The sequence below is a fragment of the Macaca mulatta genome, chromosome 14 (assembly GCF_049350105.2).
Source record: "Macaca mulatta isolate MMU2019108-1 chromosome 14, T2T-MMU8v2.0, whole genome shotgun sequence".
NCBI lineage: Eukaryota > Metazoa > Chordata > Mammalia > Primates > Cercopithecidae > Macaca > Macaca mulatta.
Window position 1 is genome coordinate 44,897,626 of NC_133419.1, and position 18,818 is coordinate 44,916,443.

General features: G+C 36.1%; 1 protein-coding gene across 2 annotated transcripts in view; it reads right to left on the minus strand.

Moving 5' to 3' along the window:
• Nucleotides 1-303: 303 nt before the first annotated feature.
• Nucleotides 304-18,818, minus strand: part of PRMT3 (protein arginine methyltransferase 3) — a 129,026-nt gene continuing 110,511 nt past the window's right edge. For both annotated transcript variants that reach the window (XM_077964829.1, XM_015114631.3), the window contains 3 exons: nt 15,919-15,969; nt 15,634-15,721; nt 304-1,277 (listed from right to left, as the gene is read on the minus strand). In XM_077964829.1, the coding sequence (XP_077820955.1) occupies nt 1,168-1,277; nt 15,634-15,721; nt 15,919-15,969 (249 nt within the window). In that variant the 3' untranslated portion in view covers nt 304-1,167. The remainder of the gene's footprint in view (nt 1,278-15,633; nt 15,722-15,918; nt 15,970-18,818) is intronic.

Sequence of the window (18,818 nt, forward strand, 5' to 3'; positions counted from 1 at the left end):
CTTGACTTACTGTAGCTTCCAACTCCTGGACTCAAGCAATCTGCTCACCACAGCTTCCCAGGTAGTTAGGACTACAGGCATGCACCACTATGCCTGGCTAATTTAAAAATAATTTTTGTACAGACCTGGTCTCACTATGTTGCCTAGTCTGGTCTCAAACTCCTGGCCTTAAGTGATCTTCCTGCCTTGGCCTCCCAAATGCTGGGATTATAGGTATGAGCCCCCACACTTAGCTGAAATATTTTATAATGTTGTTTGATACATTTTATTGAAACTTTTTATAATATAAATATTTTAAAAATATTTTATAAGTTGTTTGATATATTTTATTGAAGCTTTTTCATTCTACATTTCAAATTGAATCAGTAATTGTAAATGACAACTTTATAGAGTGCTACGTATAGTAACAGTTACATGTTTAACCTTTGCACATAAATCTAGTTTGAAAAAGATGATACATTAGTAAATAAGTACATATTTATCCCAATCTTTAAAAACTTTCATGAAACCTAGAATAAATGTATTGAAATTAGATTTCCTGGGCAGTACTAAAAATCTATAAGGCTAAGGAATAGTCACAAAGAGGGAAGGAACTACAAAATGAGAACCTTAATCAATTAGGCTGTCTGCATATATGATTTGTATAAGAAGGCTGAAGCTATTTTCCGTATTTTAGATTTTTTACACTAATCTTTATTACATCCTGATTTTCTAGCAAATAATACAATTAAAAACTCTTCCTCCGAGGAGTCCGTAATAAAATATGTACTACCTGTGTTACTAGTTTAATAAAACATCCAAATAACCAATTTCTGTTTAAAATTTATAGTAAGAAACTTATTAAAAACAAAAGACTATCTTGCTTCCAAATACAGGCCAATGTAAATGATTTTCCATATAGATAAACTCAAGGTGGGAGTTATAGTTGGTTAAATCTGGTGGAGCAAACTTCTAAGAAAATGATTACGTGGCAGACCATGAGGATCAGCTGATTCTCTTCCTCAGCTGAACTATGTCAGATTCCCACAGTAAGAACTTCTCTCTTATTGAGGAGGCTCATTAGGGAAGGGTCCATCATCCATCCGTCTGCTCACATGAAACCAGCTCCCTCCTGCTGACTCACTCTACCCCACATTAAAAACAAGGTAGTGTGCTTTTATGGCGTTTTCACTGGAGACCGTAAGTTTGAGTTGAATTATTCAATGTGAGGGTCACGGTGAGAGAACGTGGATCTTTCTTATTCTTGTGAACTGTGACCTTTCCTTTCAAGGCTTCACCTGTAAAAGAAAGGCAAAAATTGTTAAGAATTCAAGGAATACAGTGTAGCAGAAAAGCAAATAATGTGTAACTACCACTTCTTTTTGTTGTGCTTTACCACTTTTTAAATTTTATTTAAAGTTAATAATCATTTTTTGTTTTTTCTTTTTGAGACGGAGTCTCACTCTGTCGCCCAGGCTGGAGTGCGGTGGCACGATCTTGGTTCACTGCAACCTCCCAGACTGGAGTGCGGTGGTGTGATCTCAACTCACCGCAACCTCCACCTCTTGGGTTCAAGAGATTCTCCTGCCTCAGCCTCCCGAGTAGCTGGGACTACAGGTGCGCGCCACTATGCCCAGCTAATTTTTTATTTTTAGTAGAGATGGGATTTCACCATGTTGGCCAGGCTGGTCTCAAACTCCTGACCTCAGGTGATCCACCCGCCTCGGCCTCTCAAAGTGCTGGGATTACAGGAGTGAGCCACCGCGCCTAGCCAATATTCATTTTTTAGAGCAGCATTATTTTATTTTTATTATTTTTTTAAGACAGAGTCTCTCTCTGTTGCCCAGGATGGAGTATAGCGGTACAATCTCAGTTCACTGCAACCCCCGCCTCCCGTGTTCAATGATTTCTCCTGCCTCAGCCTCCCAAGTAGCTGGGATTATAGGAATGTGCCACCATGCCCTGCTAATTTTCTATATTTTACTAGAGACAGGGTTTTGCCATTTTGGCCAGGCTGGTCTCAAACTCCAGACCTCAGGTGATCCGCCCACCTACCTCAGCCTCCCAAAGTGCTGGGATTACAGGCGTGAGCCACCACGCCCAGCCCTGTTTCATTAATTTTTGAATGAAGCGAGAACTAACTACACACCACAGTGTCAAATCCTTGTGAAAGTGAGTAAAACTATTGTGGTCATGCAGGGTCAATGGAAGCATTTCACTGAACTTCTGAATATGAGGCCCTATGGTGGGTTCTGGGCATCTAGAAAAAAGATACGGTCCCTGCCCTCAAAGAGTTTGTGATCAGGGTGAAGAAAAAAGCTATGCTAACAATTACACAATAGGCATGTGTATAAAGTGTGCTAGAGGTATACGCTGGGGATGGTTGAAAGGCAGTTAAAGGCAAGGTTTCACAAGGATTAATGGCCAGGGCTAAAGTCATGGTTCACCAGGCTTAAGGGATGTACATGTAATGGTATTTAAGGAAAACATATACACAGAACCTTCACGAATGGCATTCTGAGGAACTGGAAATTATAGCTGGGAAAATGTAGAGGCACATGACAAGGCCATTGGCCATTAATGCACTGGTGCTGTAAAAGGGAAACAACGTAGCCATGTGAAACAATGAACACACAAAAATTACCTGTGCAAAGGCTGATTTCCTAAATTATGTATGTTCCAAATTTTTATGTACTTTTCTAATTATAAATCTCATTTATTTTTTCCTTTATTTTAAAGAGCTGTTTAAAAAATCACAAAACAAACCACTAAGTTGTAGTTGATCACCATTCTTTCCTTAAATAATATTAAGATAACACCAATTAGTATCAGGAATAGCTTTAGCATCTGCATGGACACAACGAGGCTCCATATAATGACCAAGAAAATCTATGTAAAACTACTGAAGTACTGAATCAGTATCATATTTAAAAAATGCAAATTCCCCATATTCAAGGAAAATTATCTGAATGCTTTTCAAGATGGTAGTGAAATAACACAAGTAAAACATAACAAACCACCTAATATATTTATTTTCAGAATATAAAGATTCCATTACTGATACATTATTCTCTACATCTTTGCAAAAAAGGAGAGACTCATAGTTTAACACAAAATTAAGGAGTTCAATATTAGAAGAAATAATGTGGCCCATTCAACAAAATATAACAATTTTTGTGTAGGTATATATGTTAATGTATATATTTGGCTTTAGCCTTTATACCTGACCTATTCCTCTGTATTATTAAGAAAATTATATAAAACTATCTCATATGACATGTTCACCAATAGTGGACATAATAAAGATTACCAGTCATAGTTCTACAAACTTTATGGAGTTCAGGTTAATCATTAGATAATTTATGCTTCTATTTGTTCAACACCTACTTTGTGCTAGGCTCTATTCTAAGGTCTTTACATGATTTATCTCACTTAATGGTCACAAAATATTGCTATGAGGTAAGTGCATTTTCCTGACTCAGATGAAGTTCAGAAAAGATAAGTAATCTGCCCAAGGTCATCTGCCAGCTAGTGAAAGAAGTAGGATTTTCAGCAAGGCAGTTTGATTCTAGAACCAAGCTCAACTATATTCTGGTGCTTCTCTATATCTAAAAAATCATGATTTATAGCTTTAAATATAGTATAATGAACAAGAAATGACCTGTATTTTACTGCCCTGTGGGTGGTTTTTTTTTTGGTAAAAATATTTAGCCACTTGTTTATAAACACAATTGATATGTAAGTTAATGTAACTATTATTCTATAATAACTCTAATGAAAAATGATACATGTTTTCTTATCTAAGGCATTAACCTAGGGAAGAAATAAAAGATCATTAATATATTGAACACATTTAAGATTTTTTTATTTTGGCTGTTTTATTGCTTCTTTTTAAATTAACATTTAAAAATTAAATTAAAAGTTACTTATTGACACCGAAACTGAGAACAAACAGCCACATTATGATAAACTGACAATGTTTTTGTAAATACAAGACAGAATAGTAACTGCCAACTTGGTTATCGGGTTTAACTTACTGTTATTGAATTGCCAACACTGAATCAACAAACTTGATTTTTACAACACAGTGGCTTGCTAGTTCCTTTTTACTTACAAGCAGCATGTCTTAAGTAAATTAATTTAGTCGCTGGTATAAAGTAGTTCACATATGAAAAGACAGATAATGGACACTTGAGATTCAAAAATAACAAAATTACCTCCACAGACCCAACATAAAGTAAGTATTCTATTAGATGTCCTAGTTAGGACATTTAAGTGTGGAGGGAAAAAGGATAGATTGGGGGAGCGGGAGATTAAAGTGTTCATTTGCATACCACCTGGTTTTACACATAGAAAATCCTGAAGCTATATGCAAAGAAGGCAACTAGAACTATATACTGAAGTTTAAGCAAGGTCTTATCATTTAGGATCAAGATATAAAAATCCTATTTCTACATACTAGCAATGAAGAATTTATGTAACAGTACAAACAGCAGCTTCAAAAAAGCATAAAGGCGGTGGTGGCTCATGCCTGTAATCCCAGCACTCTGGGAGGCAAAGGTGGGCGGATCACTTGAGACAGGAGTTTGAGACCAGCCTGGCCAATATGGCAAAACTGTCTCTACTAAAAATACAAAAATTAGTCAGCTGTTGTGGCACACCCCTGTAGTCTCAGTTACCTGGGAGGCTGAGGCTATGAGAATAGCCTGAACCCAGGAGGTGGCAGTTGCAGTGAGCAGACATCACGCCACTGCACTCCAGTCTGGGAGACAGAGCAAGTCTCATTCATTCTCTCTCTCTCTCTCTCTCTCTCTCTCTCTCTCTCTCTCTCTCTCTCTCTCTCTCTCTCACACACACACACACACACACACACACACGCATACAACACTTGAGATAAATGTAACAATATATGTCTGACTTACATAAACTACAAAACAATTCTGACGATGGTCCACATAAATGGAGAGACCCACTCTCTTGTGGGTGAAAGACTCAATGTTAAGATGTCAATTTTCAGTAATCTATAGATTTAACAAAATCCCAGTCAAAATCCTAACAGGCTTTTTAAGGCCAGAAATTAATGACCTGATTTTAACATTTATATGGCAATATAAAGGACCCAGAATAGCCAAAACAATTGTTTGTATAAATCTTGCCATCTTGTTCTTTTTCAATCTTATACAGTCTGTCTTAAAGGCATAAGGACAGACATACAGGTCCATGGGGGAAAATGAGAACTCAGAAGTAGATCTATATACATATAGTCAATTAATTTTTGACAAGGGAGCCAAGGCAATTAAATCAAAAGGATAGTCTTTTTAAGAAATGACGATGGAACAAGTGAATATATATTTGGGAAAAGATGAACTATTATTAACTTTTAAATTTAACTCAATTAGATGACAAACCACCCAATTTGAAACCAAGCAAAATATCTGAGCAGAAATCTCACAGGAAGATATAAAAATGGCCAATACACATATGAAACAATGTTCAACATCACATCAGGCAAATGAAAACTACAAGCACAGCTATAACTACATACTCAATAAAACGGCTTAAAATACTGCATCTTTTTTATAAGTGCTAAAAATGATGTGGAACAACTGAATTCAGCAATGGAATGCTAGCCCTAGGAATGTTAGATAGTTATAGTCATTTTTTATTTATTTTATTTTTTTTTTTGAGATGGAGTCTCGCTCTCTTGCCCAGCCTGGACTGCAGTGGCATGATCTGGGCTCACTGCAAGCTCCGCCTCCTGGGTTCACGCCATTCTCCTGCCTCAACCACCAGAGTAGCTGGGACTACAGGCGCCCGCCACCACGCCCAGCTAATTTTTTGTATTTTTTAGTACAGACGGGGTTTCACTGTGTTAGCCAGGATGGTCTCCATCTCCTGACCTGTGATCCACCCGCCTCAGCCTAACAAAGTGCTGGGATTACAGGCGTGAGCCACCGCGCCCGGCAGTATAGTCTTTTTAAAAAAATTTGCCAGTTTCTTAGAAAGTTAAATATACACTTACCATAAGACCCAGTAATTCCACTTCGAGGTATTTACCCAAGAGAAATGAAAACATCTGTCTGCACCAAGACTTTTACATTAATATTCGTAGCAACTTTATTCTTAATGGCCCCTAACTGAGAGCAATCCAGAAGTCTAGCAGCAGGTGAATACCTAAGTAAACTGTGGCATGGCCAAAGGAATATTACTTGGCAATAAAAAGGAACAACCTAATGATAGATGAATCTACAAAAAAAAAATGCTAACAAAGCTAGAGTACATTCCATATAATTCCATTGATAAAAATTCTAAAAAGGAAATACATATAATGATAAAGCATATCAGTGACTGTCTTGGTCTGGAAATCAGGGTTGGGGACTGCCCATACAGGGAATTGAGAAACTTTGGAGTGATGAAAATAATCTATATTTCCACAGTGGTGTATGTAATTTTCAAAACTCATTGAGCTGTACAATCAAAATGTGTGAATTTTAATTACATGTAAATTATTTGTTTAAAAATGTGCCTAGGAATAAACATAGACAAATGAAATGTAGAGAAATCAGAAGATCAATTAAGATTCAGTACATAGAAAGTGGCGCATTTTAAGTCACAGAGGAAGGATTCAATAAATTGTACAAAAGTAGTAATATAATCTTTTAAAGGATGAAACCAAAGCCAGAAACCAAAAGGAAAAGTTTGACAGACGTGACTATAAAAAAATGAGAAAAAAAAATTCTATAAAGCAAGAGTTTAAAGAAAGAAAAGAAAAGCAGTGTTAATTTTCATTTCTTTGTGCAACAAGTATTTTTTAAATCTGAATTTTGAATTGATTCCTTAGGATGATCAGAAGTATAATTTCTTCATAAAAGGTATGAAATATATTCCAGTGTTACATTCCTGCCATCTTCATCAATAAAAGAGTAAATGAAAACAACAACCAAACTATGATTGTTCTGATTTGTATTTCAAATCAGAGGAGATAAGTATGATTTTGTTTATTTAACTACCATCTAAAAAATCTGGTGCATTTACCTTACGGCTTTTCTCATTAATGTACATGAGGTATTGCTAGTAAATAATTCCTTTTAGTACATTTGCTCTGATGGTTGCGCTCTTTCATTTACATTGCCTTTCGAGTGTTAAAATATGTAAGTTGTCTTGTTTATGAAAGTCCTATTCAATCCTTAGTGTAAGTCAAAAGAGAAATGTTCCATGGTGCTTATAAATCTGGTTATCATCTTCATTTCAGGATCAAAGGATGTACCTATAAGAGTTCTATGTGTTCCTCAGTTTAGAAACAAAAAGCCCCAGTCAAAATGAATTAGTAACGGATATTTCTGTTAATTTTTCACAAAAGAAAAAATCGTAAGCATCAATGTAAATAGTTGAAAAATGAACATAATGTCATATGTATATAAGCTGATGCTGATAACTATGATTTTCATTTCTTAAAATGAAATACAGGTAAATCTTTTCCATAATCATAATTTCAAAGATGAGGGTGCACACACACACTCATTTAAGTTAATTAAATAGCATGAAGGGTCACAGTAATAAATGTATAATTCACACTGCTGATCTCCCTTCTACTGTTCAGACCTAACGAAAGTGCCAAGGCAATGGCTATAATACCAGAATGGATCAGAGTAATTAATCAGTGTCAAATAGATATAAAATGACTGATGTTGTTAAGTGTGTGCACTGTGTTGAGAGCTGGAAGGAACACTCTGGAGCTGAGCTGCATGGACTCGTTTTTTATCATCAGCAGACGGCTGTTAGTATAACACAAAGCAGTGCCATAGTTCTAGACAAAAACGACTTCATTTTAATTGTTATACTGTATTTTTTAGAATTAATTTCTTCTGGAGCAATGAAGCTTCATTTCCCCAGAAAAAGGAAAGAAAAACACAATAAATCATTATTAATTGCTGTTAAAGCTTAGAGTTGAAAAATGAAAGAAAAAACTCCCAGATTCTCTATCATATAAAAGCTTACTATGTACTGTATGGATAAATAAAGAGAAATAGCCTGATTTTATATTTTCAAAGCCAAATCACATTAAAAAGATTTGAATTTTAAAGTACTGCCATATTTACTTACAATAAAAGTTTGTAAAATAAAACAGAACATGAATTGTAAAGGGAAAACCCACCCTGAATTTAAACTTTAAGTGTCCTCATCTAGGCAAAATAACTCTATAGTTCCATTTACAATATTTTACTTATCTTGTCATATTACCTTCTGGACACTAAAATAAGCTTTATTTTTCCAAATGAGACTCACAGCTTCATCTATTTTCATCTAAAAATCTTATAGTACATTGAGTCAAAAGCTACTTTTAGTTTAAATGTAACTATAGAGAACTCTTTTAAGCCATACTAAGGTAAGTTTGCTCAAGTGCAATAGTATGAAATTTCTGATAACACCGGAGTTGGCAAAATTGGCCAACAAAATATGGACACTAGATGACCTTGGCATAGTGTTACCCAAGGTGATGGAGAAAATTAGATTTCAATGACAATATGTACTATTGTACTTATTTATTCAGCAGAATATGTCAAATATTACATCACATCAAGAAGAAACAAGGGAGGCACACTAAGATGTTGAACTTCTATTAGAACCCCAGCATGCTAAGATGTTATAACACGTGTGTGTATGAATTTATCTGGGAAATCAAGAAAGAGAACAATCAGCTCTGAAGACATTTAAATTTTACAGAAATTAGCTATGCCATGAAGGGTGAGTCGGAATTTATCAAGTGAAAGAGGTCAAAACAACCTTCTAGGTAGAAAAATACCTTCGACAAAAGCAAGAAGAAAAAAGTTAGCTTAAAAATGAGCAATCTGTATAACTGAGGTATATGAGCTTACCTGGGGTTGTGAAAGGATGGGGTTGGAAATGATGAAAAACCAGAATCAGATTGCAAAGGGCCATGGTAAGGAGTTTGTATTTTATCCTGAAGAGATTGACTGTCCAGTGGGAAGTTTAAAACTAACTTTACGGCATTATTTACATAAATTGTGTTCGAATGTTGCCACTTTCTTAGTTTCATAAACCACCCCAAAGTCTCAAATATTATCTCTTCCAGAAGTTTTACAGTTTTAAGCTTTTAGATTTGTATCTATGATCCACTTAGTTTTTATACATGTTAGTTTTTGGATATGGTGTGAAGAATCATTATTTTCTCAAACAAATATTTACTTGGTCTAGCACCATTTCAAAAGATCACCCTTTCTCCATTAATCAGCACTGCTCCTTTGTAAAAATTTAATTATACAAGAGTAGGTCTATTTCTGGATTATTTGTTATATTGACTTAAATGGCTATAATAAACACTACTATACTGCCTAGATTAATATAACCTTTGGTAAGTTTAGAAATAACACTGTATAAAGATTCCAATGTGGTTCTTTCTCAATTATTTTGGTTATTCTAGGATTTTGATTTCTATATAAATTTTAGAATCAGCCCATTAATTTCTACAAAACAGATTTTGACTGAGATTGCACTGAATTAATAAAGGAAATTCTTCTATGAAGAAGTAACACTGTAACAGTATTAAGTGTTCCAATTCACAGAATATATCTCTCCATTTATTTAGGTTTTCTTTAATGTCTCTCAGCAATGTTCTATAGTTAAGTGTACAAGTTTTGCATGTATTTCGTTAATTTTATTCCTAAGGTTTTAATTTTTCTTGATGCTACTGTAAATGGTACTGTTTTTTTAAATGACAAGTTCAATCATTCATTGCTCCTCCAGGAGCTCTCGCTGTGCTGATCCCTGTCTAGGTTTCAGGCTATCTGGAGTCAAGGCTGGGGGATATTGGAGGAAAACATCATAAATTTACCACAGGTTTGCTGGTACTTAGAATTCTGGCCTTCTCCTCCCATTTATTTGCTATTACTTTTCAGAGATCTTAATAGCTGCTCCATGCCCTCTGGTTTTATAGCTATATTTGGTGGGAAAAATTGGATAGAATGTGCTATTATCACCTTATCCTGGGACTGGAATTTCAGTGCCTTTATATTTAAAGTGTGTTTCCTGGAGGCAGCATTTAGTTCTATTCAGTCTATTTCTGCCTTTTAATTGGCATGTCCAGATCCTTCATGTTTAATGTAATTATCAGTCTATTTAAGTCTGAATTTAAGTCTATCATCTTACCGTTTGTTTTTTATTTGTTCATCTGTTTGTGTCCTTTTCCCCATCTTCTTTAAAAAAATTTAATTATTTTTTGAGAGACAGGGTCTTGCTTTGCACCCAGGCTGAAGTATAGTTAGTGATGCAATCATAGCTCCACCACAGCCTGGACCTCCTGGGCTTAAGCAATCCTCCTGCCTCAGCCTCCTGTGTAGCTCAGACTACAGTTATGTGCTACCACACCTGGCTAATTAAAAAACTTTTGTTTTTCTTTAGAGACAGGGTCTTGCTTTGTTGCCCAGGCTGGTCTCAAACTCTTGGTCTCAGCGATCCTGCTGCCTTGGCCTCCCAGCGTGCTGGGATTACAGGCATGGACCACCATGCTTGGCCCCTATCTTCTTTTGAATTGAGTACTTTTTTCAGGATTCCATTCTGTCGCCACCACTAAATTATTAGCTATAGTTTGTGATTAAATTTTAAATTTATTAGCTGTTGCTTTAGGGTTTACAATGTACATACTTAAACTTCATATACAGTGTAAAAACTTTACAATACATTAAATATTTCTATTTTCTCATTAATTTCCTTGGTTATCATTGCCATATATTTTACTTCTCCATATGTTTTAAACCTACAATACATTATTCATTTTGCTTTAGTCAATGATCATTTAAGAAATTAAGAAATGAAAAAATAAAGCTTTTTAATGTGATCACACATTTACCATTTCTGGCATTTTCCATTGCTTTGTTAAGATCCAAGTTTCCATTTGGTGACATTTTATTTCCTCTTGAACTTACTTTAATACATGTCTTATATTTCCAGTCTGCTGAAAATAAATTCGTTCAGCATTTTTCTTCTGAAAAAGTCTTCATTTAGTTTCATTAAATAACATATTTCTTGTAGATAATCTAGTTTGCCAGTTTCAATATTTCAAAATGCCATTCAATTAATCATCTGGCTTACATAGTTTTTGATGAATATTCTTTTTTTTTTTTGTTAGATAGTCTTGCTCTGTTACCCAGGCTGGAGCGCAGTGGCGCAATCTCAGCTCACTGCAACCTCTGCCTCCCGGTTCCAAGCAATTCTCATGCCTCAGCCTCCTGAATAGCCAGGATTACAGGTGTGTGCCACCACGTCCAGCTGATTTTTTGTATTTTGAGTAGAGATGGGATTTCGCCATGTTGCCCAGGCCTGTCTTGAACTCCTGAGCTCAGGCAATCTGCCTGCCTCGGCCTCCCAAAGTGCAAGGATTACAGGCATGAGCAATCACGCCTGGCCAGTTTTTGATGAACATTCTAAGGTTATTTCTTTGTCCTTCTCTACATGATGTTTCCTTTTACTGTGGTTTATGTTAAAATTTAAAAAAGTTATCACTGTTAGCTTGATATGTTTCGGTGTTTTGAGTTTATCCTTCTTTAGGTTAACTAAGTTTCTTCAATGTGTAGCTTGTATCAAATATACTTCCTGTTGCATCACCTCACCTTACCCTATTCCTCCCTCAGCTTCTTCCAAGGACTAGGATAGAGTGCTTGGTATTTTCCCATAGGCTACTGTGGATATGTTCATTTTTATTTTAAATATGTTTCTCCTCTCCTTGCTCTATTTTGAATACATTTGATTGCTGTGTATTCAAGTTCACTGATCTTTTCTTCTGCCATTAATTCCATCAAATGACATTTTCACTTTAAGTGTCTTCTCACATTCTCTTCGCTATGTTCATATATAAGCATAGTTACAACATTTTCTCAACATGCTTCTCTGCTAATTTCATCACTTCTGGGTCTGTTCCTATCAGACATTTTCCTGCATCCAATGTTTGGTTGAATGCTGGACATCAAGAATTTTATATTATTGAATGTATCCATTTTGTTTTCCTTTGTGGCTACTAAGTTACTTGCAGCTTAGTTCTTTTCCCTTCAAGGCTTGTTTTTAAGATTTGCTAAGGAGGATCTAGACAGCCTTAAGCTAGAAATGTGAACCCCATGCAGCCCTGTGTGAACTGAGAACTCCTTGGTACACATTTGCTCCAACTACTTTGCTTGACCTTGTGCATTTAATCCTATATATACACATCTTACTCGTGTAAAACTCCAGGAGTCTTCCTATAGATCTTTTTGAGCTTGTTTTCTGATGAGCTTACCCTCTTCAGTACTCTGCTCTGCAACTTCCCAGCATCTATTAATTAACGCTACCATCAAAGGCTTAGCAGGATTAAGAAAAAGTGTTACTTACATGATCCTTTCTTTATATTCCCATAACTAAGAAATGACTATTTTTCCAACTGTACCATTTCCTTTTAAAATCTTTCTTCAGCTTGTACTCTCTTAGGGGATTCTAATATTTTGTGACATATTGGTCTTACTATTTAGATACAAAAGCATACACCACGGTAGTAAAAGAAACACAGGTGGTGCCAGCAGGCAATATTTGCATCACACAACTCCTTCATAATATTCTACAAATGCTTAAGAGCAAAGCACAAACCAGTTCTTCTAAGGATTACTAGGTAAAGAATAGTAAGGATTTCAAAACTTCACTAGTCATTAAACAATATTTTGTAATGAAGCAGGAGAAAATTTTGAGAATCAAACTCAAATGCTATCTTAAATCTCCCTCACAATTAAAACATGAACTAGTACTGCCTTTAAAACTCTAGTATTAAGATGACAAAATGGCTACAATGAAGAAAAAAAGCAACATTTTCAAGTTTCCAAACATCAATCCAAATACCAGAGCTACAGAAAAACAAAAATGAGGCTAAACGGACTTCATTTGGGTTTTCCTCATTTCAGTTCTGCTGTGCTCAAGCTTTCTGCAGACAGAAAATGACACCATCAAGGTTTTATTTCCATATCACTTGCAACTTCAAAGTGAGAAAATGACAAGGTGCTGCTTCAATCTCGTATTTATTTGCATCTATTAAACTCAATTTATGTATCAACAGTGAATTTGAAGCTATAGTAGAATTTATGAAATATTGAACACAGAGATTGATAACCATCTGGTAACTGTAATATAGAGTCCACCACCCAGCTTTGTTAAATCTTAGTATTCTACCAGAGTTCCTCCAATTTTTTACAAAGTTTTCTTGTATATGTCTTTTATATGACATTGACCCCCCTGCCACCTCAGTTGTAGCCTACCCTAATCCTATTTCTGTCCTTCCCCAGAGGTAACCACTATGCTGAATGTGAGTTGTTTCATACTTGTATTAGGTATGTGTATGTGTGGTTGTTTTACATGTTTTAAAAGTTCACATAAATGGTATCTTGTCAGACTCATTCTGCAATTTTCTTTTTTGCTCAATGTTGCCTCGCCTACCTTAACTCCCCAAGAGACAGGGTCTTGCTATGTTGCCCCAGCTGGAGTAAAGCGGCTCAATCACAGCTCACTGCAGCCTCAAACTCCTGGGCTCAAGGGAACTTCCGGTCTCAGCCTCCTAAGTAGCAGGGACTATAGGTGTGCACCACCATGCCCGGCTTCAATGTTGTTTTTGATAGAAACATACATACATAACTTACCTGCTCTAGATACTATTCTATGCAACTACCACCTTTTCTAATCCATCTTCTGCTGGTGGACAATTAAGGTTATTTCCAATTTTTCCCTTCTACAAACCATGCTGCTATAAAGATTTTTATATATGTTGTGGGAGAGACTTAGAATACAGGCCTAGGAAAAAATTGCTTGGCTGTAGGGATGGTACATCTATACTTAGCTTGATAGTATCAAACTGTTCTTAAAAGTTCTACTAATTAAAAGCCAGCAAAAGGGGATGAAAGTTGCATTTGGCTACATTATTGCCAGCACTTTGGTAAACTTTATGTATTTTCTTCCCCCAATTGATGGACAAGAAACAGCATCTCATAGGTTCAGTTAGCCTTTCCCTGAGTTATTGGTGAAGTTGGATTTTTTTCACTGAAGCTTGTTATACATTCAGCTTTCATGCCCTCAGGAGGTTTTCAGAGAAGGTTGTACAAGAAGACTTACATGTAGTAAGCAGTTTAAAATTTTAAATCCCATAATGAAATTCTAACTTTTAGAGTGAAATGTATAGGTATGTCAGAACTATAGGTGCTAATATAAGTGAACAATCAATGAGTTTTTAAAATAAAAAATAGAATCTGATTTGCCCTTGAATATTGCGTAACATTTGGATAGGCAGGGAAGAGACAGTGGAGAGAATGGTAAGACAAATAAACTTTGAATGCAATAACTTTTTCTCTTTTTTTGAGACAGTCTTGCTGTGTCACCCAGGCTGGAGTGCAGCGGTATGATCACAGCTCACTGAAGACTCAAGCGAGCCCCCTGCCTCAGCCTCCAAGCAGCTAAAACTACAGGCTTGTGCCACTATGCCCAGCTAATTTTTAGTGTTTTGTAGAGATAGGGTCTTGCTATGTTGCTTGGGCTGGTCTTAAACTGGCCTCAGCTGGGTGCGGTGGCTCATGCCTGTAATCCCAGCACTTCGGAAGGCCGAGGTGGGCAGATCGCCTGAGGTCAGGAGTTTGAGACCAGCCTAGCCAACATGGTGAAACCCCATCTCTACTAAAAATACAAAAATTAGCTTGACCTGGTGGCGGGCACCTGTAATCCCAGCTACTTGGAGGCTAAGGCAGGAGAATTGCTTGAACCCAGGAGGTGGAGGTTGCAGTGAGCCGAGACGGTACCATCGCACTCCAGCCTGGGGAACAAGAGTGGAACTCCGTCTCAAAAAAGAAAACCCAAAACCCAAAACTGGCCTCAAGTTATCCTCCTGCCTCGGCCTCCCAAAGTGGCTTATTACAGGCATAAGCCACTGTACCTGGCCTACAATAACTACTGAATGAAATTGTCTTTAACTTTTATTTTATTGGTGATATCTCTCTTTAGTCACTTGGAGAAAGAAAATATTTTCTTTTAGTTATATTTGTAACTTATAAAATACTAACTATTGCTTAAAGTTTTCTGAATTCTGTGATACTTTAAGAGCTAGGTAATCTTATTTATTTTAGTTGGCAGAAATTAGACTTAAAAAATTTTCTTAAATTATGTCTTTAATTAAATGATATGCCATCTAAAATGTATGTAGATGGTAAACTCTAAGAACATCTTTTCTTAACATCTGTTATATATTGCTTCAAATATATTGTGCAGGCCAGGCGCAGTGGCTCACACCTGTAGTCCCAGCACTTTGGGAGGCCAAAGCAGGCGGATCACTTGAGGTCAGGAGTTGGGGACCACCATGGTAAAACCCCATCTCTACTAAAAATACAAAACTTAGCCAGGTGTGGTGGTGTGTGCCTGTAATCCCAAGTACTCAGGAGGCTGAGGCAGGAGAATTGCTTGAACCCAGGGGATGGAGGTTGCAGTGAGCTGAGATCACGTCACTGTACTCCAGCCTGGGTGAGACAGCGAGACTCCGTCTCAAAAAGCAAATATAGTGTGCACAGAAAAAGTGGTTGTAAAATGAATGAATATCTTCTACTTCAGAATGAACAAGATACTTTTCCCCCTACTATTCTTTCTCACCTGCTTTAACTGAAAATGGTTTTTCCAGTAGAAATACTGTTTGTTTCCAGTGTGTTTTGGTGCTCTGAGGGCCCGTAGAGAACACGACCTGAATTGGTAAAGTTCAAAAGTATTTGATGAAGTACAAGATTTTTAATATCATGGTACATTAATCTACAACATCAAACACAAGCCCCGACTGCTTACAGCAGCAAAATGCTTATGATTAAACACCTTGGGGCACAAAATAAAATATAATGTACTTCTGTAATAATTAATTCTTATGAGATAACTCATGATACTTACCCTGTTGTGGCAATTCTTCTCAAAATATATATCAAAGTAGCCAGCAATTGCCTGTTTTTTTAAAAAAGAAATATAAATACTTACTAAATGAATTACATTATGTAATAACTAATTATTGTCTCTTAAGACATGGCAAATGAGAAACTATTTCAGAAACTCAATACCTCTTAAACTCAATATTTTTCCTGGAAAAGATGTTATAAGTAAAAACAAAGTAATGTAATTTGGCTTTTCCTCACAGAAGTAACATAATAAAGGTAATAAGGCTAATCAAATAATCAGTATGATTTAATAGAGAAATAATCATGCTAGACCACTGAAAGGGAAACACACATGGAAAGAGAGCTGGCCCCTCACTGATCCTCACTCGCCAACTGAGTGTCCACCCATGCGTTAGGCCATCTTGGCTTCTCCAGCTGTAGTCAAGCATTCAGACAACTGCAGCAGCATGAAAGATGCCAGGAAAGACCAGCAGGTGCACTAGTCAGTTAAGTCCAGTCAGGATTGCAGAATCGGAAACACAGATATGTTTTGGGCTTCAAGCCAGAGTTTTGAGATGGGTTATTATACAGCAACAAATAATTGAAACATGCCCTTTTATACAAAGCCAGTTCATTTAATTTCTTCTAGTCTAGTATATCTGTTTTTAAGTCAAGTACTGTGAATATTTTTGTGACGAAATAAAGATTTTTAAAATGTTACCTATTTTATTTTCCTGAAAAAATGAACAATAGTACTCAAATTTTATGTTTAAGCAAGTACTCAAAGGAGAAACTCCAAAGTGAGCTCTAAGGGTTATTGTGATAGTACAAAAATGGTACAAAAAGATCTTTTTTTTTTTTTTTTTGAGATGGAGTCTTGCTCTGTTGCACAGGCTGGAGTGCAATGGTGCGATCTCAGCTCACTGCAACCTCTGCCTCTTGTGTTCAAGAGATTCTCCTGCCTCAGCCTCCTGAGTAGCTGGGATTACAGGCATGCGCCACCTGTAATTTTCGTATTTTTAGTAGAGATGGGGTTTCATCATGTTGGTCAGGCTGGTCTTGAACCCCTGACCTTGTGATCTACCCCCCCTCGGCCTCCCAAAGTGCTGGGATTACAGGTGTGGGCCACTGCACCCAGCCTACAAAAAGATCTCTTAAAGAAATTAACATATTCAGGTAAATACATAATTTTGAGTTTTTTGGTTAAATTTAAATACCATTTCTTTTTCTTTCACTATTGGATCTTGCTGGACTTAATCATTTTTTTAAAACTGGCATTACATTAAGCTTATAAAGTGTTAAAAACAGGACACTGTTTTTGAAAAATCATGGTAAAGCTAATTTGTGTACTCCACTGCTTTTGTTAAAAATGTGACATTTTATTGATCTTGTAGGGTTAATATGGATTAGGTCCAAACCAAATTCAATATTTAACCTTGAGGTTCATTGCAATTTAGATACTGAGAGACTCAAAATACTATTAATAATTCTGCCAAATAGAATTATAAAACAATGTAGTACTCAGCCACAGATTATCATAAAAACCATGTGGTTAATTAGAATATTTCTAAATAAAACCTTTTACAATTGATTTCTGGATACTTACGATGCCTCTTCACAGACCAGTTCAGCTGTTTTCTTATTTATTTCTGTATGCCTGTCTTGTTCACCACTATACTCTTAGTGCCCAGAGCAGTAACCTGGCCCATAGGATACAATACAATATTTGCTGAGCAAATGTGTTTATTATACATTCTATTATGTTAGTTACGATAGTATATTATAGTTTGCCTTATACTGCAATGTATTTAAGAGCAGGGCGTATGTGTAACTCACCTCTATGCCCCTTACCCAATACAATGTTATATAGTAGGTTTTCAATACATTTTAGCCAAATGAAAACTTTGTCTTCAGTCTCAAATATGGCTAGCTTTATTATATAGTTAGTATACTTTATTAAAGCATTGACTAACTGAACTTGAATGGAACTAATAATTTTTAACTCTGAAAAGCATGGAACATGTGGGACAAATATGGAGAGGAGAGAGCTAGAAAAGATCTCCTAATTTTGTATGTAGGAAATGCCCAAGTCTCAGCCTATACAGGTGAGACCCAAACCCACATAGCAAAAGCTTAGAGAATTGAACTAAAATTGGAATCACTGGTGCAAGTCTCAGGATTAACCTCTGAATAAAACATGCATGGAAAAAAAACCAAAACTAAGTAAAGGCCTAGAGAACTGAACTGAGATTTGAAAAATCTGTAAAAGTTTCAGACTAATCCGTAAAGTAGGTATGTGTAAGACAGCCTCAAAACAGCGTAACAAAAGCTTAGAGAATGTGACTGAGACTTGGCCAACTGTCTGCTCGGACACTAAGACAGAACTTATGGTCTGATTTTAACTGGGCTGACTGTCTGCTAACAACAAACATCAACATTCTTAAGATTCTAACAAGGTACACAGTTTATACAACATAGCATGCACAACATGTAAGGTACAATCTCAAATTACTCAACATACGAAGAATCAGGAAAATTGAACAACTCTCAAGAGAAAAGACAAGCCACCTCTGAGATAACCCAGATGCTCGAACTATCAAGCAAAACTTTAAAGCAGCAATTACAACTATGTTCTAACAAGGACAGAAAACACAATGGAATGAATCAAAAGATTACAAATTCTCAGCAGAGAAACTGTAAAAAAGAACCAAATGAAAAAATTTTAATTGGAAATTATAATAACTGAAACTTCTGGGCTGAATACCAGAAAGAAGATGACAGGGAAAAAATCAGTGAATTTGAAGATTAATAGAAATTATCCAATTTGAAGAAGGGAAAAAGACGGCAATAAAATGCATGTTATAGGACCTCGGAGACCCATAGATCTAACGTGACATTGGTGGTCCAGATGGAAAAGAA